This window comes from Sminthopsis crassicaudata, chromosome 4, assembly GCF_048593235.1.
Source record: "Sminthopsis crassicaudata isolate SCR6 chromosome 4, ASM4859323v1, whole genome shotgun sequence".
NCBI classification, from domain to species: Eukaryota; Metazoa; Chordata; class Mammalia; order Dasyuromorphia; family Dasyuridae; genus Sminthopsis; species Sminthopsis crassicaudata.
The window spans coordinates 477899773-477926776 of NC_133620.1; the positions used below are offsets into that span (position 1 = coordinate 477899773).

The 27004-nt window shown below is 51.1% G+C and overlaps 5 protein-coding genes across 5 annotated transcripts in view; 1 reads left to right on the forward strand and 4 right to left on the reverse strand.

Moving 5' to 3' along the window:
• The window catches only part of TSPEAR (thrombospondin type laminin G domain and EAR repeats), a 163182-nt gene that overhangs the window by 73497 nt on the left and 62681 nt on the right, over positions 1-27004 (forward strand). The gene's annotated exons all lie outside the window — the stretch shown is intronic.
• LOC141540454 (uncharacterized) lies at positions 4794-5753 on the reverse strand. The gene is made up of 2 exons (XM_074264543.1): positions 5327-5753; positions 4794-5179 (listed from the first exon to the last, which is right to left on the reverse strand). The coding sequence occupies exons 1-2, from the start codon at positions 5751-5753 to the stop codon at positions 4794-4796; spliced, it is 813 nt and encodes a 270-aa protein (XP_074120644.1).
• On the reverse strand, positions 9775-10545 carry LOC141540457 (uncharacterized). Its single transcript, XM_074264547.1, has one exon. The coding sequence runs from the start codon at positions 10543-10545 to the stop codon at positions 9775-9777; it is 771 nt and encodes a 256-aa protein (XP_074120648.1).
• LOC141540453 (uncharacterized) lies at positions 20586-21386 on the reverse strand. Its single transcript, XM_074264542.1, has one exon. The coding sequence runs from the start codon at positions 21384-21386 to the stop codon at positions 20586-20588; it is 801 nt and encodes a 266-aa protein (XP_074120643.1).
• LOC141540459 (uncharacterized) lies at positions 25165-25914 on the reverse strand. The gene has a single exon (XM_074264549.1). The coding sequence runs from the start codon at positions 25912-25914 to the stop codon at positions 25165-25167; it is 750 nt and encodes a 249-aa protein (XP_074120650.1).

Here is a 27004-nt window from a genome sequence, read left to right on the forward strand (position 1 = left end):
CTAGAACATAGATTCCTGGAGAGGGAGGTGGGATTTCAGATTATTCATTTTCAGTCTTACTCGGAGACAAAGTCAATAAATCAGTTGAGGTCAATGAGAGCTAAGCAGTGGGTCAGCCACAAGAAACTGGGGGTCAGCAGCATCTCCCTCCCATCACCACCGGTGTGACAGAAGCAGTGCATCTGAGTAAGCGGCGCTTGAGTCTGAGCGGGCAGCGCTTCACTGGCTATTGTTCCTATCCGACGCGAGACACCCAAGGAGCAAAAAGGAGCCGAGGACTCAGTTTGTCTGGGACGGATTCCAGGTCTTTATTGGGCTGCTGCCGGTGCCCAGATTCCCATTACAAGGGAGCAAGGGCCCACTGAACAGACTGTTCCTCCATCAGAGAGGGGAGCTGGCCATCATGTAGGCAATGAAGGGAGACAGAGGCTTCGCATACAGGGATCTCTTTGCCCTGAGCTCCAGGGAGGCCACCAATCCTCTAAGGTCCCTTTAAGGTACTTGCTTTGGTTGCCCAGAGAGGGCTTGCTTCAGTGGAGTGGAAAGTCAAGCAGTGGGCACCTCTTCCAGGCTAATTTAACTAGGAGTGGATGTCATGGAGGACCCTTCCTTAGCAGCAGGAGGGGGAACAGGAGGGTCCACAGACTAAGGGGGTGCAGGAACTTGGCTGGCAGTAGGAGGTCTGGCAGGAGGTGGTGACACAGGCTACAGGCTTGCAGCATACAGGCACACAGACAACAGGTTTGCAGCAGACAGGTATGCAGCAGGTGGACTGGCAGGGACCAGCCTGGCAGCAGCTGGACTGGCAGGGGCTGGACACACAGCAGCTGGACTGGCAGGGGCTGGACACACAGCAGTCAGGGCTGCAGGGACTAGCCTGGCAGCAGCTGGACTGGCAGGGGCTGGACACACAGCAGGAAGGGGAGCAGCTGCCAGCCTGGCAGCCGGTCACCACAGGGCACGCTGGGCGGCACAGCAGGGTCACACAGGCCGGGCGGCAGCAAGGACGGATGCAGCAGACGGGCTTGCAGCACACGGGCACGGAGCAGGTGGGCTGGCAGCCAGTGGAGCAGCTGGTGTGGCACATGGTGGGTGGGGTGGGGGGGATTTTTTAGGAGAGGAGCAGAGGAGGAGGGATGGGTTTGAAGTGCTCCTTCTCCTCTGCCCAAGGCTTTTATACCCCTTTGCAGTATGTGTGTGTGTGTGTGTGTGTGTGTGTGTGTGTGTGTGTGTGTGTGTGAGTGTACCTGTACCATAACAAATAGAAGCTGTTTCTTTCCTGTTGCTCTTCCCACCCTTCCCCCTCCCAGGTTATTAACCTCCTGAATAGATCCTTGTCCAGTGTTTCATCAGATTGTGTTCCCTGTAATTTGGGTCTCCTCAGGGGTCACTGTTGTCTTTCTTTAATTATGTCTACATATTGATTCCTCCTTCTTCCTTCAAAGCCAAACCCAGAGCTCCTGGGTGAGTCCTCAAAGCAGGAAGGCCTCCCCTTTCTGGTGTCATGGGGTTTTCTTCATTTCTCTAAGATCGTCCAGACCCAAATATTTACTAAAAATGTATCCAGTAGCAAGGGGCATGGGATGTGACCTCTTCCTATTAAGTCATAGGGAGGTTTCAGAACTTCTGAGTGGGTGGAATTGATGAGCACTAGATGAGGGGTGCCTAAATGAAATTAGATTTAACTGAGGTCTAGTGGCAGGTTGGGGCACAGGGAGTCACATGGAGCTCCCCTGCAACCCCTTTGGATTTGGCACAAGGTTAAATGAGGTCTAGTAGCAGCGCAAGAGTCCTCTGTAAAGGAATTTACAGACCCAAAAACCTAGATTGATAAAAGAGGCTTATTATGGGATTTGGAAGTAAGGTTAAAAGGTGGGAAGACACCAGAGCCGGGGTTGGTTCTGGTGGGCAGAAATCCTTGACATGACCGGCGTAAGGATGTCACGTATGGGACTTCTGCAGAGAGTGGACTCCAGTTTGGCCCTTTTTATAATAGGGGACTTTGGATAATCTGAAGGGGCTCATGGGTACAGTCCCAGGTAGGCTTCTGGCTTGAGTTCCAGCCAGGGTTAGAATTTGAAGAGAATTCAATGGGTTTTTAGATAAGGAGGAAACTATTCGTGCTTGGGGTGGGGTCCCTTCCCTGAGGCGGAGTCCAAGGAGATTTTAAGAGTTCTGGGGTTTCTTCATCAGAATGATCAGTGTCTCCTGGGCGTGCGTGTTGTTCTGGGCTAGGATACTATAATGGTCACTTGTTTGCTCCTGGTCCAAACATCAGAGGGAAAGAGAGCCGGTCCTAGGGGCAAGTCCATCCCCTTTTTCTGGACCTAAATTTAAAGTGGCATTTTTAGTTTTGGAGACCCCCATCCACACACTGACCCCTGTGCTCATGAGGCTTCGCTGGTTTCTGAAAATGCAGAGTGAAAAGTTCATTGGCTGAGTCCTTCCCAGTTTTCAAGCTTCTTTCCATATTACCTCCTTTGTCACATTCTCTTTCAGCCAGACTGTCCTGCCTACTGTGCCTTATAAACAACATGCCATTTCCCACCTCCATGCCTTTGCCCAAACTGCCCCCATGCCCAAGTGACTCTCCCTCCACACCTCTGTTTGCTTTGAGATTAAGCTCAAGCCCCTTCTGATCCCTGAAGATTCCAGCCCTCTCTGTCCTGAAATGACCTCATATTGTCTGGTCCATCTTCATCCATTTTCCCTGGTAGGCTGCAAGTTCCCTGAGACCAGATGGCCTCATTTTTGTCCTTGGATGCTGCAGTCTTGGGACAGTCCCTGACAGACAGGAGACTTTCCTGAATGCTTGTGGAGAGTCCCCTCTCCAACTTTCCAGAGGTCCCTGGCTTTCGGGGGCTACAGTGCTACCTGTGTCTCCATAGTGGGTGACTGATAACTGTCGGGAAACCTCGGCAGGTCCCGCATTTTTATCTTTCTGGTTGTGCTCTGGGGGAAGAAGGCAAGAAGCCTCATCTCTCTATGGTCTAACATCCCTCCATATCCTGGCAAATTTTTCCTTGGAACTATCTGGAAAGATCCTTCTCCAAATCAGGACTCCCTCCTGACTGAGTCTCTCTCTCTCCACTGGGGGATGCCAGTATCCCTCAAAAGCATGGCCCTGAACAAAGATACTCTCTGCCCTCCCCATGGGCCACATGGCAAGATCCTCTTCAGTACCCTTCTTGTGGACTTTCTCAAGACAGGGTCCTCCCCTGGCAGGGAAAATGGCAGTCACCTTGAGGAGAAGAATGGCGGGCAAGTCTGTGTGTACGAATGTGCAGGTGTGTTCAGGTGGCAGAGCGCAAGGAACCTCTCCAGAGTCAACGGGAAGGCCTCTTTCCCCATTCTGACTTCCCTCTCTGTTTCGGCATACAAAGGGTTCCCCTAAACTGTCCATCATCAGCTCACAATCAGCCCTGGTCCTGTTTGGGGCTCCGTTGTCCTGGGGCTGCTGGCTGTGTTTGTGTGGAACCTTCTGGAGGCCTCTTGAATGCGGGATGTGCAGAGGCAGCTGCCAGGGACATCTCGAGGGGAACTCCCTCGTGCCAGGGCTGCTCTGATGGGAGGCAGGCCCTTCGAAGTGAACACTGCTGCCTGCTGGAGGCGTGTGGAGGCATCCGAGGCAAAGAATATTTTCTGGCTAAATTCGTGCCAGTTCCTGAGGCTCTGGAGGAGGTGTTGGGGCAGGGTGCGTCGGGTGTCCTGCACTTGAATTAGACATGCTGACGTTTGGTGAAGCCGGACAAAGGAACGGTAGCCAAGTGTGCAGGCTGATTGATGAGAGAAAGGAAAGGGGGAACCCCATTGGTCGGCGTAAAGATAGTAAGATAATCCCACGAGGCGCAGTGTCCCCTGTAAGTGAATTTACAGGCCCGAAAACCTAGATTGAGAAATAAAAGGTTTATTGTAGAAATTTGGAAGTAAAGCTCAGTTAGAAAGACGGCAGGGCCGAAGGTGGCCACTGGGCGGGCAGGAACCCTTACGTGGCCGGAAGGATGCCATGTGTTGGGGGAAGGGCTCCGGCTTGGCTCTTTTATATCTAGAAGTGGCTGCTTGTAGGCGGTGCCAAGTTCTGGCGGGCTTTTCACATAAGGAAGAAACTGTGGGGGGTTGGGGAAATCTGAGCAGATAGTGGGGCCCAGATATTCAAAAGGGTGCTTTTTGACCAGGATTTGGTCAAAGGTCAAGCCATCGAGGTCAGCCATGGGGTTTGGGAAATCAGAAAGGAATCCCAAAGGGATCTCACCCCCTATCATTGAAAAGTGGCTCAAAATGGGATGCAGAGGGATGGTCGTGACCATGGTGAGCTGATGGGGCCATGCCTTCTGCTCTCTCCAGACAGTCTTGTGTGGCATTCATGCTTTGCAGCCACACCCATACGGTGGGCCTAAGGGAGGGAAACAAGACTAGTGAGAGGCCAGGAAAGTGAGTTGATGCAGTTTATTACCAGGTGGGAATGGTCAGGGCCATCCCTGCAAACATTGACCAAAGAGAGAGGCTGCCAGGGGCCGCAAGCACGAGCCAGGTGCAGTCAGGACCCTAGAGAGAGCCAGCGGAAGCTGCTCCATGGGCCGGGTGTACACCAAAGCAGGTGCCGAGGCTGGGGGCAGCCATGGGCTCAAATAGCTGAGGGTGTGTGGGACCTTGTCATCTGTGTGTCACAAGAAAGGGCTGGGGTGGCTGATCAGTTGTGAGACTGATGATTGAAGATGGATCCAGGAGGCCCACTGCAGTCAGGCCCGAGACAGAGGGCGTCAGCCGAGGGGACAGAGAGCAGCAGCCCGGGGTCAGCAGCAAGATTTCTGGCCGCAGCTGGGGGCGCAGCAGGCGGGCTTGCAGCAGGCGGGCCGGCAGACCAGGGACACACAGGAGGCGGGGCGGCAGCAGGGGGCGGCCGGGCAGCAGGAGGGTGCGCAGCAGCAAGAGGAGGAGGACGTGGGGCCGCAGCAAGAGGGTCTGCAGGAGACGGGCGCGCAGCAGGAGGCCGGGCCGCACACGGGCCGGCACACGAGGCGCACGCAGCAGGCCGGGCGGCAGCAGCTGGGCTGGCAGAAGCAGGAGGCGGGGCGGCAGCAGGTGGCGGCCGGGCAGCAGGAGGGTACAACGCAGCAAGAAGAGGAGGATGGGATGGTACAGCAAGACGGTTTGCAGGAGACGGGCACGCAGCAGGAGGCTGGACTGCACACAGGCCGGCAGATGAGGGACACACAGGAGGCTGGACAGCAGGAGGGTGCACTGCAGAGGCAGCAAGAGGAGGAGGAGGAGGAGGAGGAGGAAGATGAGGAAGAAGAGGAAGATGAGGAGGATGAGGAAGAAGCACAGTAAATGGATTTGCAGGAGACAGGCACACAGCAGCAGGCTGGGCGGCAGCAGCTGGGCTGGCAGCAGCAGGAGGCAGGGCAGCAGGCTGTGGTCACACAGCAGCTGGGCTTGCAGCACATGGGGACGCAGCAGCAGGACTGCACCGAGCAGGGAGAGGCAGTGCAGCACGGGGCCGGGCAGCAGGAGGCCGGTGTGCAGCACGGGGCCGGGCAGCATGGGGCCGGGCAGCAGGGGGCCGGGCAGCAGGGGGCTGGGCAGCAGCCGGGTTCACAACAGCTCTCCGGGCAGTCGTCCAGCTGCCAGGAAGAGCCGGTGCAAGAACTGGGCAAGCAGACTCTGTTGCTGCCACAGCTCACGTCACTGGAACAGACCGAGACGGCCGAGGCTGTGGGAAAGCAAGGCCCAGAGAAACAGGTGTCTGCCATGGTGGGAGCGCTGGATGGGTGCCTTGGGAGGCAGAGACCGGGAAACGGGTGTCAGTGAGGGGCTGAGTGCCTGATGCAGGGAGGTGCAGGAGCCTCACTGGGATGGAGCTGGTGTCTGTGCCTGTGGGCGTGAGTGTGAGTGTGGGTGTGGGTGTGGGTGTGGGTGTGAGTGAAGCTGTGGGGCTGCTGTGAAGGTGGCTCAGCCTGGTGGGCTTTTATATCCCTCCTGGCAGGAGGATGGCCCAAGGAAGGCCGGACCTTCTTCCCTATTGATGTTTGTGGCCTCTTCCCTCAGAAGCCAATCATTAGGGGAGGGTGACACAGCCCGGGGGAGAGCCATCGGTCCACAAACACCTCTCCCTGTGAGTCTGACTGCAGTGGCCTTGCTGGGGAGGGGCTCGGGCTCTGGGGCCCTCGGTCCTGCCGTGTGCGGCCAGCGACGTGACAGCCAGTGCTTCTCAGTGAAGGGAGTCAGGCAGCAATGGGGAGATGAGCAGGGCGTGGAGAACATGCCTCCCGTCTCAGGCAAAATGGCCAGTGGGCTCCCTGTGGGGCGTTCCTGGAATTAGCTCTTTGGAGCACGCCAGGGGAACGTGTAGGAAGAACGTCTGCCGCTGGGCCAAATGGGACAGTCTCGCCTCTGCAACTTGCGCTCGTGCCAGCCCCACAACGGCCATGCCAACGGTCCCGACTCCCAGGCCCTCTGCCGGGAGGTCCTCCCATGACCGTGGGGACAGCCGGGCCCTTGGGATGTGATGGCAAGGGAGTTTGTGCTAGGAAGACTTGGATCAGCAGGTGGCTTCAAGGTCGACCCTGAAGGGCAGAAGCGGCCATTCTAAGCAGGGCAGGTGGCCTGAGGGGATGGGCTCTCATGGCCCGTTCTGGCCTCTGCTGGGCGGCTCCAGGAAGCAGAGGGGGACCTGCTGAAGGACATGCTCTTAAGTGAGTTGATGCCCCTCCTGGAGGAGAGACCCAAGCCAAGCTGTCTGGGGACTGTGGTTCTTATTGTGGCTTGCCACACGTGCCCTCTTGGCCAGAGAGAGGTTATGGGAGACTGCTGGCTGAAGGATTTTCTGGCTCTGACCTTTCCCAGGGGTCTCCTGTGGTTGTGTGGCCCCCGGTCGGAGTCTTGGGAGAGCTCCTTGGCACACAGCCTTCCAGTCCTTGCCATGGGTAATGTCACCTTGGTCTGTACCCCTGTAGGGCCTTTCCTCCATGGTGGAGGTGGTAGCATTCCCGGGCTGGAATCCCCGAAGATCGTGATGGAGACAAGTGTCCAGGAAGTCCTTGTCCAGGGTGACATTTTTGTTGTTAGTCACGACTGTTGGTGAAACTCGTGCCTTTCCCCCTCTCCCTTGCACTTCAGGTAGGTATTATGCCCAGAGGCTCCTCTGTCCACTCGTCATGGGCCGAAAGTTCCTTCAGAAATGTGTGCGGTCACAGCGGCTGCTCTGATTGGCCAGATCGCCTGCTGCAGGGAGTGTCTGTGACCCGGCCATGCACGCTGGCCCATGAGCACTTGGGGCTCACTCACGGTTGAGTGCCCTGACTTTGAGCGAGGCTCCCATGAGCTGAGAGCTCCAGCCTCCTCAGCAGTCCAGGGGGAGGAGAGGGCTCGGCAATCCCTCTACCCCTTCTGACAAGTGAGGCGTCGCAGTGCACCCACTGGCCGCATTGCATCGAGGCCGGCTCCTTTGCCGGGGAGCTCTCCCACAGGCCATGTGGATATGGATCAAGGTATTCCTTGCACTGTGGAGTTCATTCCAAAGGCAGCGCAGCAAGGGGCTCGGCAGCAGGACGGCTGGCAACGGGAAGGTCCGCAGCCAGTGGCCAGGCCCCGGGGCATGGGGTCTCCAAGTTCAGGCGAAGGCCTGCCTGTGATGGGCAAGAGCCTGGCCGAGTGTCCCCTCAGGTTCAAAGGCCTGTTCCTTGTGAGCTCGACGCCAGAAAGCTGAAGGGACAGGGAAGTCATTCTAGAGAAATGCATGCCACAGACATTCTTCCTTTTTTTTTTTTTTAATTTTTAAAATTAATTTTATAATTATAACATTTTTTTGACAGTATATATGCATGGGTAATTTTTTACAACATTATCCCTTGTACTCCCTTCTATTCTGAATTTTCCCCTCCTTCCCTCCATCCCCTCCCCTAGATGGCAGGCATTCCCATACATATTAAATATCTTATAGTATGTCCTAGGTACAATATATGTGCAGAACCGAATTTTGTTGTTGTTGTTGCAAAGGAAGAATTGTATTTGGAAGATAAAAATAATCTGGGAAGAAAAACAAAACAAAACAAAACAAAACAAAAAACAATGCTCAGTTTACACTCATTTCCCAGTGTTCCTTTTCTGGATGTAGATGATTCTGTCCATCATTGACCAATTGGAATTGGATTAGCTCTTCTCTATATTGAAGATATCCACTTCCATCAGAACACATCCTCATACAGTATCATTGTTGAAGTGTATAATGATCTCCTGGTTCTGCTCATTTCACTCAGCATCAGTTGATGTAAGTCTCTCCAAGCCTCTCTGTATTCCTCCTGCTGGTCATTTCTTACAGAGCAATAATATTCCATAACCTTCATATACCATAATTTACCCAACCATTCTCCAATTGATGGACATCCATTCATCTTCTAGTTTCTAGCTACAACAAAAAGAGCTGCCACAAACATTTTGGCACATACAGGTCCCTTTCCCCTCCTCAGTAGTTCCTTGGGATATAAGCCCAGTAGTAGCACTGCTGGGTCAAAGGGTATGCACATTTTGATAACTTTTTGGGCATAATTCCAGATTGCTCTCCAGAATGGTTGGATTCTTTCACAGCTCCACCAACAATGCATCAGTGTCCCAGTTTCCCCACATCCCCTCCAACATTCCTCATTATTTGTTCCTGTCATCTTAGCCAATCTGACAGGTGTGTAGTGGTATCTCAGAGCTGTCTTAATTTGCATTTCTCTGATCAGTAGTGATTTGGAACACTCTTTCATGTGAGTGGAAATAGTTTCAATTTCATCATCTGAGAATTGTCTGTTCTTATCCTTTGACCATTTATCAATTGGAGAATGGTTTGATTTCTTATAAATTAGAGTCAGTTCTCCATATATTTTGGAAGTGAGGCCTTTATCAGAACCTTTAACTGTAAAAATATTTTCCCAATTTGTTACTTCCCTTCTAATCTTGTTTGCATTAGTTTTGTTTGTAGAAAAGCTTTTTATTTTGATGTAATCAAAATCTTCTATTTTGTGATCAATAATGATCTCTAGTTCTCCTTTGGAAACAAATTCCTTCCTCCTCCACAAGTCTGAGAGGTAGACTATCCTATGTAAGGACATTCTTCCTAATCAATTCATGTGAAGGTCCCCCCTTCCTGTGTCCTGGTGCAGCTACTTCTCAGAGTGCTTGGATATCGTGATGGTGAACACAGGGGAAAGATTTTAAGGCAATAGGTTTGTGTTCTGGAAGGCAGGGGCCAGAGTGTGGGTGCGATGTGTCAGGGCCCGGCTTTGCAGGACCTCGGTGAGGCATGTGCCTGGTATGCCGGCACACTTTAGATAGAGCCACTGACTCCTGGGGCCTCGTGCGCTCCTCAGGCTGCCTTGTGCAAGTGTGGGGCTCCCGCTTTCCCAGCTGGGCCCAAGGTGAGGAAACAGGACGAGAGGCCAGAAAAGTGAGTTGATGCTGTTTATTAGCAGGCAGGCCATGGTCAAGGCCATCCCCGGGCACTTTGACATGAGAGAGAGCCTGCCAGGGGCTGCAAGCAGTGGGCCCGGGTGCACGCCAAGCAGGTGCTGAGGCTGGGGCAGCCAGGGTTTGGAAGAGCCCCGCATGGGTTCTGCTGGTGGAGCTGTTTGCTGCACTTTGGCATTGGGGTGATCTCTGAAAGGCAGGGTGGCAGAGGGAGGCTGGTCAGTTCTTGAGGCTGATATAGGAAGTCTGCAGAAGTGGGGCCCGGGGTGGGGGAGAGACAGAGGGTGTCAGCCGGGGGGGGGGGCAGAGAGCAGCAGCCTGGGGTCAGCAGCAAGATTTCTGGCCACAGCTGGGGGCGTAGCAGGCGGGTTTGCAGCAGGCGGGCCGGCAGACCAGGGACACGCAGGAGGTGGGGCGGCAGCAGGGGGCGGCCGGGCAGCAGGAGGGTGCACAGCAGCAAGAGGAGGAGGATGTGGGCCCGCAGCAAGAGGGTCTGCAGGAGACGGGTGCGCAGCAGGAGGCCAGGCCGCACACGGGGCGGCACACGAGGGACACGCAGCAGGCCGGGCGGCAGCAACTGGACTTGCAGCACACAGGCAGGGAGATGCAGCAGCTGGGCTTGCAGCACACAGGCAGGGAGATGCAGCAGCTGGGCTTGCAGCACACGGGGACGCAGCAGCAGGACTGCACCGAGCAGGGAGAGGCAGCGCAGCAAGGGGCTGGGCAGCAGGACTGCTGGCAGCAGGATGGCGAGCAGGAGGAGGCGCAGACAGCCTGGCAGGGGCCGGGTTCACAGGCCGCCTGGCAGGTGGCGGGCACGCAGCAGACTGGCTGGCAAATGAGGGTCAGGCAGGAGGCCGGTGTGCAGCAGGGGGCCGGGCAGCAGGGGGCCGGGCAGCATGGGGCCGGGCAGCATGGGGCTGGGCAGCAGCCGGGTTCACAACAGCTCTCTGGGCAGTCGTCCAGCTGCCAGGAAGAGCCAGTGCAAGAACTGGGCAAGCAGACTCTGCTGCTGCTGCAGCTCACGTCACTGGAACAGACCGAGACGGCCGAGGCTGTGGGAAAGCAAGGCCCAGAGAAACAGGTGTCTGCCATGGTGGGAGCGGTGGGTGGGTGCCTTGACAGCAGAGACCGGAAAATGGGTGTCAGCGAGGGGCCAAGTGCCTGATGCAGGGAGGTGCGGGAGCCTCACTGGGATGGGGCTGGTGTCTGTGGGTGTGAGTGTGAGTGTGAGTGTGGGTGTGGGTGTGAGTGAAGCTGTGGGGCTGCTGTGAAGGTGGCTCAGCCTGGTGGGCTTTTATATCCCTCCTGGCAGGAGGATGGCCCAATGGAAGGCCGGACCTTCTTCCCTGTTGTTGTTTGTGGCCGCTTCCCTCAGAAGCCGATCATTAGGAGACGGTGACACAGCCGGGGGAGAGCCATTGGTCCACAAACACCTCTCCCTGTGAGTCTGACTGTGCTGGTGCTGGCTTCTGTGTGTGAGTCTGTCAGTGTGTGTTTGTGTGAGTGTGCATGTGTTTGTGCATGTGGGCGTGTGTGTTTGGGGATGGGCGTGCTGGGGTTCTGAGATGATGGACACGTGTCCTTCCTTGGATTCTGTTGGGTCACTGTTGTCAAACACGAGGCTGAAAGGAAGTCAGTGGCTTTGGTGCAGGGAAAAGGGGCCAGCAGGCAGAAGGAGTGAAGGGCTGCAGCCAGTCTCCTGCAAGGAGCGTCCAGGATGGAGCCGCTGCTCTGGGGCAGAGATGTGTACTTGTGTGTGATTGGTTGCTCTTGTCTGAATGGGAGCTGGTCCCTGTGGGCAGGGAGGCCCCGTGGGGCTTTTCAGACTCCAGGGAGGTGAGGCATGGTGCGACCCAAAGCAGGGCTGGAGGAGCCGCTATGCGGTGGGCATCCTCGGGCACACGTCTCCGGAGAAATCTGTCCGAGGAAGCTCGGCGGCCTTGCTGGGGAGGAGCTCGGGCCCTGGGGCCCTCGGTCCTGCCGTGTGCGGCCAGCGACGTGACAGCCAGTGCTTCTCTGTGAAGGGAGTCAGGCAGCAATGGGGAGATGAGCAGGGCGTGGAGAACATGCCTCCTGTCTCAGGTCCAAAGGCCAGTGGGCTCCCTGCGGGGCGTTCCTGGAACTAGGTATTTGGAGCACGCCAGGGGAACGCATAGGAGGAACGTCTGCCGCTGTGCAAATGGGACAGGCTTGCCTCTACCACTCTGCCTGCCACATAGCCGCCATGCCAGCAGTCCCGACTCCCAGGCCCTCTGCTGGGAGGTCCCGCCATGACTATGTGTTATGGGCCAGAACTTGAAACAAGGTGCTAATGCTTATGTACTGAGTTCACCCCTTTAAAGGAGTTCCCACACTAGACTTCACACCTTTAGAGAGCATGTATAAGAAGAAGCCCATAAGCCCACTCTCCAAAAGTGGATTCAAATTCAGATTCCACCTCTGTGCTGGATGGAGACTCGGAGGCAGCTCTTGTAACCGAGGAGAGAGATCGGCCTCTGCTAAAGCTTACCAGGCCACAGGAAAAGAGACAGGCTTTGAAGGGGAAAATAAAGGATCTGGACTTTAATACCTGGCTGTATTTGGGGTGATTACACTGAACTGAAACTAAGGCTGCTTCCAGAAGCTCCCCAAGAAACCTGCTCCCAGAGAATATTCTATTTTAGAGTAGAGCACTTCAACCATGGGGACAGCCGAGCACTTGGGATGTGGCGGAAAGGGAGCTTGTGCCAGGCAGACTTGGATCAGCAGGTGGCTCTTCAAGGTCGACCCCGAAGGGCAGAAGCGGCCATTCCAAGCAAGGGCAGGTGGCCTGAGGGGATGGGCTCTCATGGCCCGTTGTGGCCTCTCTGCTGGATGGCTCTAGGATGCAGAGGGGGACCTGCTGAAGGACATGTTCTTAAGGTAGTCGATGCCCCCACTGGAGGAGGGACCCAAGCTAAGTTGCTGAGGACTGTGGTTCTTTTTTTCTTTTTTTTTTTTTAGAGGAAAATTTTTTTTAATTAAAAAAACTTTTTATTAATTTTATAATTATAACATTTTTGACAGTATATATGCATAGCTAATTTTTTACAACATTATCCCTTGTATTCCCTTCTATTCCGAATTTTCCCCTCCTTCCCTCCACCCCCTTCCCGAGATGGCAGATAGTCCCATACATATTAAATATCTTATAGTATATCCTAGGTACAATATGTATGTGCAGAACCGAATTTTGTTGTTGTTGCAAAGGAAGAATTGGATTTGGAATGTAAAAATAACCTGGGGAGATAAATAAAAAATGCCAACAGTTTACACTCATTTCCCAGTGTTTCTTCTCTGGGTGTAGCTGGTTCTGTCCATCATTGATTGATTGATTAATTGGAATTGGATTAGCTCTTCTCTATGTTGAAGATTTCCACTTCCATCAGAATACATCCTCATACAGTATCATTGTTGAAGTGTATAATGATCTCCTAGTTCTGCTCGTTTCACTCAGCACCAGTTCATGCAAGTCTTTCCTAGCCTCTCTGTATTCATCCTGCTGGTCATTTCTTACAGAACAATAATATTCCATAACATTCATATACCATAATTTACCCAACCATTCTCCAATTGATGGGCATTCGTTCATCTTCCAGTTTGCAGCCACTACAAAAAAGGCTGCCACAAACATTTTGGCACATACAGGTCCCTTTCCCTTCTTTAGTATTTCCTTGGGATATAAGCCCAGTAGTAGTACTGCTGGGTCAAAGAGTATGCACAGTTTAATACCTTTTTGTGCATAATTCCAGATTGTTCTCCAGAATGGTGGGATTCTTTCACAACTGCACCAACAATGCATCAGTGTCCCAGTTTTCCCACAGCCCCTCCAACATTCATCATTATTTGTTCCTGTTGTCTTAGCCAATCTGACAGGTGTATAATGGTATCTGAGTTGTCTTAATTTGCATTTCTCTGATCAATAGTGATTTGGAACACTCTTTCATATGAGTGGAAATGGTTTCAATTTCATCATCTGAAAATTGTCTGCTCATATCCTTTGACCATTTATCAATTGGAGAATGGCTTGATTTCTTATAAATTAGTCAATTCTCTGTATATTTTGGAGATGAGGCCTTTATCAGAACCTTTAAATGCAAAAAGGTTTTCCCAATTTGTTACTTCCCTTTTTATCTTGTTTGCATTAGTTTTGTTTGTACAAAAGCTTTTTAATTTTATGTAATTAAAATTTTCTATTTTGTGATCAATAATGCTCTCTAGTTTTCTTTTGGTCACAAATTCCTTCCTCCTCCACAAGTCTGAGAGGTAGACTATCCTCTGTTCCTCTAATTTATTTATGATCTCATTCTTCATGTCTAAATCATGGACCCATTTTGATCTAATCTTAGTATGTGGTGTTAAGTGTGGGTCCATGCCCAGTTTCTGCCATACTAATTTCCAGTTTTCCCAGCAGTTTTTGTCAAAAAATGAATTCTTATCCCAAAAGTTGGGATCTTTGGGTTTGTCAAATACTAGATTGCTATTTTTATTCACTATCTTGCTCTGTGAACCTAACCTATGCCACTGATCAACTAGTCTATTTCTTAGCCAATACCAAATGGTTTTGGTGACTGTTGCTTTATAATATAGTTCTAGATCAAGTACAAATAGGCCACCTTCATTTGATTTTTTTTTCATTAATTCCCTTGAAATTCTCGACCTTTTGTTCTTCCATATGAATTTTGTTGTTATTTTTTCTAGATCATTAAAATAGTTTCTTGAGAGTCTGATTGGTATAGCACTAAATAAATAAATTAGTTTAGGGAGTATTGTCATCTTGATTATATTTGCTCGGCCTATCCAAGAGCACTGAATGTCTTTCCAATTATTTAAATCTGACTTTATTTTTGTGGCAAGTGTTTTGTAATTTTACTCATATAATTCCTGACTTTCCTTTGGTAGATATATTCCCAAATATTTTATATTATCGACAGTTATTTTGAATGGAATTTCTCTTTGTATCTCTTGCTGTTGGATTGTGTTGGTAATGTATAAAAATGCTGAGGATTTATGTGGATTTATTTTATATCCTGCAATTTGCTAAAGTTCTGAATTATTTCTAATAGCTTTTTAGCAGAGTCTTTGGGGTTCTCTAAGTATACCATCATATCATCTGCAAAGAGTGATAGTTTGATTTCCTCATTACCTACTCTAATTCCTTGAATCTCTTTCTCGGCTCTTATTGCCAAGGGTTAGTATTTCTAATACAATATTGAATAGTAATGGTGATAGTGGGCAAACTTTTTCACTCCTGATCTTACTGGGAAAGTTTCAAGTTTATCGCCATTACATATGATGTTTACTGACAACTTTAAATATATGCTCCTTATTATTTTAAGGAATAGTCCATTTATGCCTATACTCTCAAGTGTTTTTAGTAGGAATGGATATAGGATTTTATTAAATGCTTTTTCTGCATCTGTTGAGATGATCATATGGTTTTTGTTAATTTGGTTATTGATATAGTCGATTATGCTAATAGCTTTCCTAATATTGAACCAGCCCTGCATTGCTGGTATAAATCCCACTTGGTCATAGTGTATTATCCTGGGGATGATTTTCTGTAGTCTTTTTGCTAATATTTTATTTAAGGTTTTAGCATCAATATTCATTAGGGAGATTAGTCTATAATTTTCTTTCTCAGATTTCAGCCTACCTGGTTTAGGTATCAGTACCATGTCTGTGTCATAAAAGGAACTTGGTAGGACTCCTTCAATCCCTATTTTTTCAAATAGTTTATATAGCATTGGAGTTAGTTGTTCTTTAAATGTTTGGTAGAATTCACATGTAAATCCATCTGGTCCTGGGGATTTTTTCTTAGGGAGTTGGTTAATAGCTTGTTCTATTTCTTTTTCTGAAATAGGACTATTTAGATTATTTACTTCTTCCTCTGTTAATCTGGGCAAACTATATTTTTGAAGGTATTCTTCCATTTCATTTAAGTTATTGAATTTATTGGCATAAAATTGAGCAAAGTAGCTCCTAACTATTGTTCTAATTTCCTCTTCATTAGTGGCGAGTTCCCTCTTTTCGTTTTTAAGACTAACAATTTGCTTTTCCTCTTTCCTTTTTAAAATCAGATTTACTAAGGGTTTGTCTATTTTGTTGTTTTTTTCATAGAATCAACTTTTAGTTTTATTAATTAATTCAATAGTTTGTTTTTTTTTTTACTTTCAATTTTATTAATCTCACCTTTTATTTTTTGAATTTCAAGTTTTGTGTTTGTCTGGGGGTTTTTAATTTGTTCCTTTTCTAGCAATTTTAGTTGTAAGCCCAATTCGTTGGCCCTCTTTTTCTCTATTTTATGCAAGTAGGCCTGTAGAGATATAAAACTTCCCCTTATTACTGCTTTGGCTGTATCCCACACATTTTGGTATGATGTCTCATTATTGTCATTTTCTTGGGTGAAGTTATTAATTATGTCTATGATTTGCTGTTTTACCCAATCATTCTTTAGTATAAGATTATTTAGTTTCCAATTATTTTTTGGTCTCTTTTCCCCTGGCTTTTTATTAAATGTTATTTTGATTGCATTATGGTCTGAAAAGGATGCCTTACTATTTATTTTACTTACTATTTTATTTTACTATTTCTGCCTTACTGCATTTGATTTTGAGGTTTTTATGCCCTAGTATATGATCAATTTTTGTATAGGTTCCATGAACTGCTGAGAAGAAAGTATATTCCTTTCTGTCTCCATTTAGCTTTCGCCAAAGATCTATCATATCAAACTTTTCTAGTATTCTATTTACCTCTTTGACTTCTTTCTTATTTATTTTGTGGTTTGATTTATCTAATTCTGAGAGTGCAAGGTTGAGATCTCCCGCTATTATAGTTTTGCTATCTATTTCCTCTTGCAGCTCTCTTAATTTCTCTTTTAAGAATTTAGATGCTGCACCACTTGGTGCATACATGTTTAATATTGATACTGTTTCACTATTGATGCTTCCCTTTAGCAGCATATAATGCCCTTCCTTATCTCTTTTAATTAGATCAATTTTTGTTTTTGCTTGATCTGAGATGAGGATGGCTACTCCTGCTTTTTTGGTTTTGCCTGAAGCATAATAGATTCTGCTCCACCCTTTTACTTTTAGTTTGAGTGTTTCCTGTAAACAACATATAGTAGGATTCTGACTTTTAATCCAGTCTGCTAACTGCTTCCTCTTTATGAGGCAGTTTGCCCCATTCACATTTATGGTTAGAAGGACTAATTCTATATTGCTTGCCATCCTATTAACCCCTGCTTATGCTTTTCCCCTTTCCTTCCCTCTTACCCTCCTATCCAGTATTAAACTGGTGAACACCACTTGCTTTTCACAGCTCTCCCTTTTTAGGATCCCTCCCCCACCTTAAAGATCCTCCCCTTATTTTACCCCTTTTCCTCGAAATTACTGTATTCCCTTCCCCTTAGCTTACTCCTTCCCTTTCACTTTTCAATGAAGTGGAAGAAGTTTCACCATAAATCGAATATGTCTATTGATACACACTATGTTCATCTCCCTCCTTTCTTTCTCTCAGATATAATAGGTTACCTTTGCCTCTTCATGAGATGTAGTACCACCACTTTACACTTTTTTATGATATAATCTCCTTTCCACCTCTAGTTTCTAAGACAAATTGTACATGTGTTCTTTACATATTTTTTTTGACAGAAGTATAGTTCTCAAGATTTCTTTTTACCTTTTTAGAAATCTCTTGAGTTCTGTATTTGAAGATCAAACCTTTTATGTAGGTCTGGTTTTTTCATCAAAAATAGATGGAATTCATTTATTTCGTTAAATGTCCATCTTCTTCCCTGGAAAACGATGCTCATTCTTGCTGGGTAAGTTATTCTTGGCTGCATACCAAGTTCCTTAGCCTTTCGGAATATCATGTTCCAGGCCCTGCGTTCTTTTAATGTGGACGCTGCTAGATCCCGGGTTATCCTTATTGTGGCTCCTCCATATTTGAATTGCTTTTTTCTAGCTGCTTCCAATATTTTTCCTTCGTCTGATGGTTCTTGAACTTGGCCACTATATTTCTTGGTGTTTTGATTTTAGGGTCCCTTTCAGTAGGTGATCGATGAATTTTTTCAATGTCTATTTTACCCTCTGTTTCTAAAACGTCTGGGCAGTTCTCTTTGATAATTTCCTCAAAAATGGTATCCAAGCTCTTTTTTTTCCTCACATTTTTCAGGGAGTCGGATTATTCTCAAATTGTCTCTCCTGGATCTGTTTTCCAGGTCTATTGTCTTCCAATAAGGTACTTGACATTCTTTTCAATTGTTTCATTTCTCTGGTTTTGCTTGACAACTTCTTGGTTTCTCCTTGAGTCATTCATTTCTACTTGTTCGATTCTAATTTTTAATGATGCATTTTCTTCACTCACTTTTTTTATATCTTTTTGCAATTGTCAAATTGAGTTTTTAAGTGAGTTTTTTTCTTCTATGGAATTTTTTTTCCATTTCATCCATTTTATTTTTTAAGAGAACTGTTTTCTTTTTCCAGCTCACTAATCCTGTTTTCCTTGGAGTTGTTTACCTTTTCCAATTCATTAATTTTATTTCTCAATGATTTGATCTCTTTATCCACTCTGGATGACTTCTCCAGGCTCTCTTGCCAAGCTTCCCTTTCCTTTTCCCATTTCTCTTCCAGCTCTCTTGTGAGAGCCTTTTTGATTTCCTCTATGAGAGTCTTGTGTATTGAGGAGCAGCTCATATCCCCCTTAGGGGATTCCTCTGGAGACAGTCTGCTTTTAGTCTCCTCAGTATTTGAAGTCTGCTCTCTCTCCATACAGAAGCTGTCAATGGTTAGAGCCCTTTTAAATTTTTGTTCATTTTGTCAGAGCGGGAATCGAAGAAAACAAATGGACAAGAGAAACAATTGGTCTGTTTCTGAGGGGGCTGGGGCTGGATGGTGTGCCAAGCTTCCTCTACAGACTGCGGGAGACAGCAGCAAGGCACTAGCATGAGAGTGATGGCTGTGCTGCGTCTGCGCTCTGAGGCTCTAAGAACGCGCTGAGTCACTCCGGGTGGGGGTGGGGGTGGCCAGGTGCTGAGAGACACTACCTTTCCGGGATTTTATTCTTCACCTCCAGTGTTTACACCCTCTCCCGCTGCTCCTGGCTTGCAGCCAAGATGGAACATCCACACTGGGGTAAAGGTCGTTTTGCAGAAATGGAAGAGATCGCACCCCTCCCCACTCCGGTCTGAGCTGTGTGAGCTGCCTGCCTCACTCTTGCTACCTGCCCTCAGTCTGCACCCAGTCTGTTCGTCCCCTCCCCTGAGCAAACACAGACCTTCTCTGGTGAATTTCAAGGATGGCTTCTGTTGGTGATTATTTGTGGGTTTCTTTTCCCGTCAAGCATTAACTCTGAGGATTGTCATGAAGTAAGTCCTGAGAGAAAACGCAGAGCTCAAGTAGCTGTCTGCCTCCGTGCCGCCATCTTGGCCAGAAGTTCCAAGACTGTGGTTCTTATTGTAGCTTGCCACACGTGCCCTCTTGGCCAGAGAGAGGTTATGGGAGACTGCTGGCTGAAGGATTTTCTGGCTCTGACCTTTCCCAGGGGTCTCCTGTGGTTGTGTGACCCCCGGTCGGAGTCTTGGGAGAGCTCCTTGGCACACAGCCTTCCAGTCCTTGCCATGGGTAATGTCACCTTGGTCTGTACCCCTGTAGGGCCTTTCCTCCATGGTGGAGGTGGTAGCATTCCCGGGCTGGAATCCCCGAAGATCGTGATGGAGACAAGTGTCCAGGAAGTTCTTGTCCAGGGTGACATTTTTGTTGTTAGTCACGACTGTTGGTGAAACTCGTGCCTTTCCCCCTCTCCCTTGCACTTCAGGTAGGTATTATGCCCAGAGGCTCCTCTGTGGCCCTGTGAGCCACTGGCGTCATGGGCCGAAAGTTCCTTCAGAAATGTGTGCGGTCACGGCGGCTGCTCTGGTTGGCCAGACCACCTGCTGCAGGGAGTGTCTGTGACCCGGCCACGCACGCTGGCCCATGAGCACTTGGTGCTCACTCACGGCTGAGTGCCCTGACTTTGAGTGAGGCTCCCATGAGCTGAGAGCTCCAGCCTCCTCAGCAGTCCAGGGGGAGGAGAGGGCTCGGCAATCCCTCTACCCCTTCTGACAAGTGAGGCGTCGCAGTGCACCCACTGGCCGCATTGCATCAAGGCCGACTCCTTTGCTGGGGAGCTCTCCCACAGGCCATGTGGATATGGATCAAGGTATTCCTTGCACTGTGGAGTTCATTCCAAAGGCAGTGCAGCAAGGGGCTCGGCAGCAGGACGGCTGGCAACGGGAAGGTCCGGAGCCAGTGGCCGGGCCTGCCTGTGATGGGCAAGAGCCTGGCCGAGTGTCCCCTCAGGTTCAAAGGCCTATTCCTTGTGAGCTCGACGCCAGAAAGCTGAAGGGACAGGGAAGTCATTCTAGAGAAATGATGCCACGGACATTCTTACTAATCAATTCATGTGAAGGTTCCCCCCTCCTGTGTCCTGGTGCAGCTAGCTTCATGATGTGCTTGGGTATAGTGATGGCGAACACAGGGGAAAGATTTCAAGGCAATAAGATTGTGGCCTGCAAGGCAGGGGGCAGAGTGTGGGTGCGATGTGTCAGGGCCCGGCTCTGCAGGTCCATGGAGAGGTGTGTGTGTGTGGCATGCCATTCACTTTGGGAACTGTCTCCTGGAGATTCATGGGCTCCAATGGCTGCCTTGTGCAAGTGTGAGGCTCCCGCTTTCCCAGCTGGGCCCAACATGAGCAAAGAGGATGAGTGAGAAGCCAGAAAAGTGAGTTGATGCTGTTTATTAGCAGGCAGGCCGTGGTCAAGGCCATCCCCGGGCATTTTGACATGAGAGAGAGCCTGCCAGGGGCTGCAAGCAGTGGGCCCGGGTGTACAATGAAGCAGGTGCTAAGGCTGGGGCAGCCAGGGTTTGGAAGAGACCCACATGGGTTCTGCTGCCATAAATGTTTGCTGCACCTTGCTATCTGTGCAATCTTGGGAAGGTGGGGGGTGTAGGGAGTCGGGTCAGTTGCTGAGGCTGATGCCCGTGGAGGGAGCTGGGAGACCCGCAGAAGTGGGGCCCGGGGTGGGGGAGAGACAGAGGGCGTCAGCCAGGGGGACAGAGAGCAGTAGCCTGGGCTCAGCAGCAAGATTTCTGGCCGCAGCTGGGGGCGCAGCAGGCGGGTTTGCAGCAGGCGGGCCGGCAGACCAGGGACACGCAGGAGGCGGGGCGGCAGCAGGGGGCGGCCGGGCAGCAGGAGGGTGCACAGCAGCAAGAGGAGGAGGACGTGGGGCCGCAGCAAGAGGGTCTGCAGGAGACGGGTGCGCAGCAGGAGGCCAGGCCGCACACGGGGCGGCACATGAGGGGCACGCAGCAGGCCGGGCGGCAGCAGCTGGGCTGGCAGCAGCTGGAGGTGGGGCAGCAGGCTCTGGTCACACAGCAGCTGGGCTTGCAGCACACAGGCAGGGAGATGCAGCAGCTGGGCTTACAGCACACGGGGACGCAGCAGCAGGACTGCACCGAGCAGAGAGAGGCAGTGCAGCAAGGGGTTGGGCAGCAGGACTGCTGGCAGCAGGAAGATCCGCAGCCAGAGGGCTGGCAGCCAGACAGCTGGCAGCAGGATGGCGAGCAGGAGGAGGTGCAGAGAGCCTGGCAGGGGCTGGGTTCACAGGCCACCTGGCAGGTGGCGGGCACGCAGCAGACTGGCCGGCACACGAGGGTCAGGCAGGAGGCCGGTGTGCAGCAGGGGGCCGGGCAGCAGGGGGCTGGGCAGCAGCCGGGTTCACAACAGCTCTCCGGGCAGTCGTCCAGCTGCCAGGAAGAGCCGGTGCAAGAACTGGGCAAGCAGACTCTGTTGCTGCCGCAGCTCACATCACTGGAACAGACTGAGACGGCCGAGGCTGTGGGAAAGCAAGGCCCAGAGAAACAGGTGTCTGCCATGGTGGGAGTGGTGGGTGGGTGCCTTGGGTGGCAGAGGCCGGGAAACGGGTGTCAGCGAGGGGCCGAGTGTGTGATGCAGGGAGGTGCGGGAGCCTCACTGGGATGGAGCTGGTGTCTGTGCCTGTGGGCGTGAGTGTGAGTGTGAGTGTGGGTGTGAGTGTGAGTGAAGGTGTGGGGCTGAGTGTGAAGGTGGCTCAGCCTGGTGGGCTTTTATATCCCTCCTGGCAGGAGGATGGCCCAAGGGAAGGCCGGACCTTCTTCCCTGTTGATGTTTGTGGCCCCTTCCCTCAGAAGCCAATCATTAAGGGACAGTGACATAGCCCAGGGGAGAGCCATTGGTCCACAAACACCTCTCCCTGTGAGTCTGACTGTGCTGGTGCTGGCTTCTGTGTGTGTATGAGTCTTGTAAGTGTGTGTGCATGTGCGAGTGTGTAATTGGGGATGGGTCCATCAGATGATGGACATGTATCCTGCCTTGGGTTCTGTAGGTCACTGATGCCAAACATGAGGCTGGAAGGAAGTCAGTGGCTTTGGCTTTGTTGCAGGGGGAAAAGGGGCCAGCAGGCAGAAGGAATGAAGGGCTACAGCCAGTCTCCTGCAAGGAGTGTCCATGGTGGAGCCACTGCTCTGTGCCACTGCCCTGGGGGCAGAGATGTGTACTTGTGTGTGATTGGTTGCTCTTGTCTGAATGGGAGCTGGTCCCTGTGGGAAGGGAGGCCCCGTGGGCCTTTTTAGACTACAGGGAGGAGAGGCATGGTGCGACCCAAAGCAGTCCTGGAGGGAGTCGCTATATGGTGGGTCCAAATCTCCAGAGAAATCTATCAGAGCAAGCATGGTGGCCTTGCTGGGGAAGGCCTCAGAGAGCTCTTGGGGACCTTAGTTTTGCCGTGTGCGACCAGCAATGTGACAGCCAGTGCTTCTCCGCGAAGGCTGAGTCGGCCAGCAATGGGGGAGATGAGCAGGGCATGGAGAACATGCCTCCTCTCTCAGGCAAAAAGGCCAGTGGCCTCCCTGCAAGGCTTTCCTGGAACTAGCTCTTTGGAGTATGCCAAGGGAACACATAGGAAGAACGTCTGCCGCTGAGCCAAATGGGTCAGGTTTGTCTCTACCACTCTGCCTGCCACATAGCCGCCATGCCAGCAGTCCCGATTCCCAGGCCCTCTGATGACCATGTGTTATGGGCCAGAACATGAAACAAGGTGCTAATGCTTATGTACTTAATTCACACCTTTAAAGGAGTTCATGTAACGTCTTGTTGTCTCCAGAAACTGCCAATACCTCTTTGGGAGGAGATCTTCTGTCTCAACTCAATCTCCTGGCCAGACTCTTCTTCCTGTAGAGAGCCATCCCAACTCTGACCTAGAGTAGTCTCCTTCTCCAGTCCCAATGTTGCTTCTGTTATCTCCCAGAGAATGGGCGTGGGATAACTCAGGGGCTTATGGGAAAAATACTTCAATCAATGAACTTGCTCCTTTTAAAGGTTGTGTAAACTCCTTTTCATATGTAAACTCCTCCTCAGAAGTTCAAAATTGTAAACTCCCCTTAAAGGCGGGAACCAAAAGGTGTGAACTAGAGAATTGTTAGGTACCAACTTAGCACTTAGTAAGAACCTTACATCTCCCCCTTTCTTTTGATTTAGAACATAGGGTGGTCATGACCTTGAAACATAAATCCATCAATATGGGAAGTATTACACATAATTACATAAATTACATAAATACATAGTAACATAGTAACATAACACGTGCTAGAAGTATGTAACAAATAACATGATCAAATAATCATAAATTGAGAATTTATAAATGTCCATAAGTCCATTGTCCATTAGTTCATGTGCCAAAAATCAAATAATTCTTGCAAGTTTTGCAGTCCTCCAATAGTCTCATCTTGTATTAGGAAATCCAATGATTCCTGCTGGTTTTAAAGTTCTTTAACAGTCTTCTTATTTGCCATGCTCTTTCAGTATCAGATGTTTCTTAGATCTTCTCCTTTATTTTGAGGTCTTTCTCTTTTTCTGTCTCTCTCTGATGGACAAGACGAATATGACTCGTTGGCACCCCTCTGATTCCTTCTCCATCTGAAAAAATACAAGCAAACCCTCTCCCCCAGGCAGTTAACCTATCTGGTCCCTTCCATTCACCACTTTCTGGGTCTCTCCACATCACCTGGCGATTATCTAAGGACAGTGGAGCTGCTCGCACTGGACACTGCCCTTCTGGTGGGTTATAAAACCTGTCTGCCAGAGCCAGTGCATCTTTGTCAAAAATTAGAAAATTAATGGTATAGAGAACTAAATTTAGAAGTTCTCTAGGGTTACCTGTGGCTCCCCCTTTCTTTTGTTTTTGGAGTCACACATTAGACTTCAATTAGAGAGCATGTATAAGAAGAAGCCCACAAGCCCACTCTCCAAAAGTGGATTCAAATTCATTCTAGATTCCACCTTTGTGCTGCTGCAGATTTCAGAGGGAGCTCTTGGAACCAAGTAGAGAGATCGGCCTCTGCTAAAGCTTACTAGGCCACAGGAAAAGAGACAGGCTTTGAAGGAGAAAATAAAGGATTTGGACTTTAATACCTGGCTGTATTTGGGGTGATTACACTGAACTGAAACTAAGGCTGCTTCCAGAAGGTCCCCAAGAAACCTGCTCTCAGAGAATATTATATTTTAGAGTAGAGCACTTCAACCATGGGGACAGCCAAGCACTTGGGAAGTGATAGAAAGGGAACTTGTGCCAGGCAGACTTGGATCAGCAGGTGGCTCTATAAGGTCGACGCCGAAGGGCTGGAGCGGTCATTCCAAGCAAGGGCAGGTGGCCTGAGGGGATGGGCTCTCATGGCCCGTTCTGGACTCTGCTGGATGGCTTCAAGGCTCGCTCCTTGCCAGGGACCTCTTACACAGAATATGTGTTCTAGTACATGGATCAAGGTGTTCCTTGTGCTCTGGAGTTCATTCTACAGGGGACCAAGGACCCCAAGGCCTCAGGGTCTCCAAGGCCATGCAAAGGCCCGTTTGTTATGTGCAAGTGCCTGGTCGAGGATCCCCTCATGTCTAAAGGACTATTCCTAGCGAGCTGGAAGCCAGAAACCTGGCGCGCCTGGGAGTCATTCTAGAGAAACGTGTGCCGAGGGCATCCTTTCTAAGCAGCGCATGTGAAGGTTCCCTCCTGCTCTGTGCTGGTGGCAGCTGGCCTCTTCGCTGGTGTGCTTGGATACAGTGATGGCGGGCACAGGGGAAAGATTTTAAGGCAATCGAATTATGGCCTGAAAGTCAGGGGGCAGAGTGTGGATGCGATGTGTCCGGGCCCGGCTCTGCAGGACCACGGAGAGGTGTGTGTGTGGAATGCCGTTCACATTGGGCACTGTCTCCTGGAGATTCATGGGCTCCACTGGCTGCCTTGTGGAAGCATGAGGCTCCTGCTTTCCCAGCTGGGCCCAAGATGAGCAAAGAGGACGAGTGAGAGGCCAGAAAAGTGAGTTGATGCTATTTATTAGTAGGACAGTCTGTGGCCAAAGCCATCCCCGTGCACTTTGACATGAGAGAGAGCCTGCCAGTGGGCTGCAAGCAGTGGGCCCGGGTGCATGCCAAGCAGGTGCCGAGACTGGGGCAGCCATGGTTTGCTTGGCATCTCTGTGGTCTGTGGAAAGTGGGGAGTGTAGGGTGTCTGGTCAGTTCTTGAGGCTGATATCCGGGGAGGGATACGGGAGACCCGCAGAAGTGGGGCCCGGGGTGGGGGAGAGACACAGGGCGTCAGCCAGGGGGACAGAGAGCAGCAGCCTGGGCTCAGCAGCAAGATTTCTGGCCGCAGCTGGGGGCGCAGCAGGCGGGCTTGCAGCAGGCGGGCCGGCAGACCAGGGACACACAGGAGGCGGGGCGGCAGCAGGGGGCGGCCGGGCAGCAGGAGGGTGCACAGCAGCAAGAGGAGGAGGACGTGGGGCCGCAGCAAGAGGGTCTGCAGGAGACGGGCGCGCAGCAGGAGACCGGGCCGCACACGGGGCGGCACACGAGGGACACGCAGCAGGCCGGGCGGCAGCAGCTGGGCTTGCAGCACACAGGCAGGGAGATGCAGCAGCTGGGCTTACAGCACACGGGGACGCAGCAGCAGGACTGCACCGAGCAGGGAGAGGCAGCGCAGCAAGGGGCTGGGCAGCAGGACTGCTGGCAGCAGGAAGACCCGCAGCCAGAGGGCTGGCAGCAAGACTGCTGGCAGCAGGATGGCGAGCAGGAGGAGGTGCAGAGAGCCTGGCAGGGGCTGGGTTCACAGGCCACCTGGCAGGTGGCGGGCACGCAGCAGACTGGCCGGCACACGAGGGTCAGGCAGGAGGCCGGTGTGCAGCAGGGGGCCGGGCAGCAGGGGGCTGGGCAGCAGCCGGGTTCACAACAGCTCTCCGGGCAGTCGTCCAGCTGCCAGGAAGAGCCGGTGCAAGAACTGGGCAAGCAGACTCTGTTGCTGCCGCAGCTCACATCACTGGAACAGACTGAGACGGCCGAGGCTGTGGGAAAGCAAGGCCCAGAGAAACAGGTGTCTGCCATGGTGGGAGTGGTGGGTGGGTGCCTTGGGTGGCAGAGGCCGGGAAACGGGTGTCAGCGAGGGGCCGAGTGTGTGATGCAGGGAGGTGCGGGAGCCTCACTGGGATGGAGCTGGTGTCTGTGCCTGTGGGCGTGAGTGTGAGTGTGAGTGTGGGTGTGAGTGTGAGTGAAGGTGTGGGGCTGAGTGTGAAGGTGGCTCAGCCTGGTGGGCTTTTATATCCCTCCTGGCAGGAGGATGGCCCAAGGGAAGGCCGGACCTTCTTCCCTGTTGATGTTTGTGGCCCCTTCCCTCAGAAGCCAATCATTAAGGGACAGTGACATAGCCCAGGGGAGAGCCATTGGTCCACAAACACCTCTCCCTGTGAGTCTGACTGTGCTGGTGCTGGCTTCTGTGTGTGTATGAGTCTTGTAAGTGTGTGTGCATGTGCGAGTGTGTAATTGGGGATGGGTCCATCAGATGATGGACATGTATCCTGCCTTGGGTTCTGTAGGTCACTGATGCCAAACATGAGGCTGGAAGGAAGTCAGTGGCTTTGGCTTTGTTGCAGGGGGAAAAGGGGCCAGCAGGCAGAAGGAATGAAGGGCTACAGCCAGTCTCCTGCAAGGAGTGTCCATGGTGGAGCCACTGCTCTGTGCCACTGCCCTGGGGGCAGAGATGTGTACTTGTGTGTGATTGGTTGCTCTTGTCTGAATGGGAGCTGGTCCCTGTGGGAAGGGAGGCCCCGTGGGCCTTTTTAGACTACAGGGAGGAGAGGCATGGTGCGACCCAAAGCAGTCCTGGAGGGAGTCGCTATATGGTGGGTCCAAATCTCCAGAGAAATCTATCAGAGCAAGCATGGTGGCCTTGCTGGGGAAGGCCTCAGAGAGCTCTTGGGGACCTTAGTTTTGCCGTGTGCGACCAGCAATGTGACAGCCAGTGCTTCTCCGCGAAGGCTGAGTCGGCCAGCAATGGGGGAGATGAGCAGGGCATGGAGAACATGCCTCCTCTCTCAGGCAAAAAGGCCAGTGGCCTCCCTGCAAGGCTTTCCTGGAACTAGCTCTTTGGAGTATGCCAAGGGAACACATAGGAAGAACGTCTGCCGCTGAGCCAAAT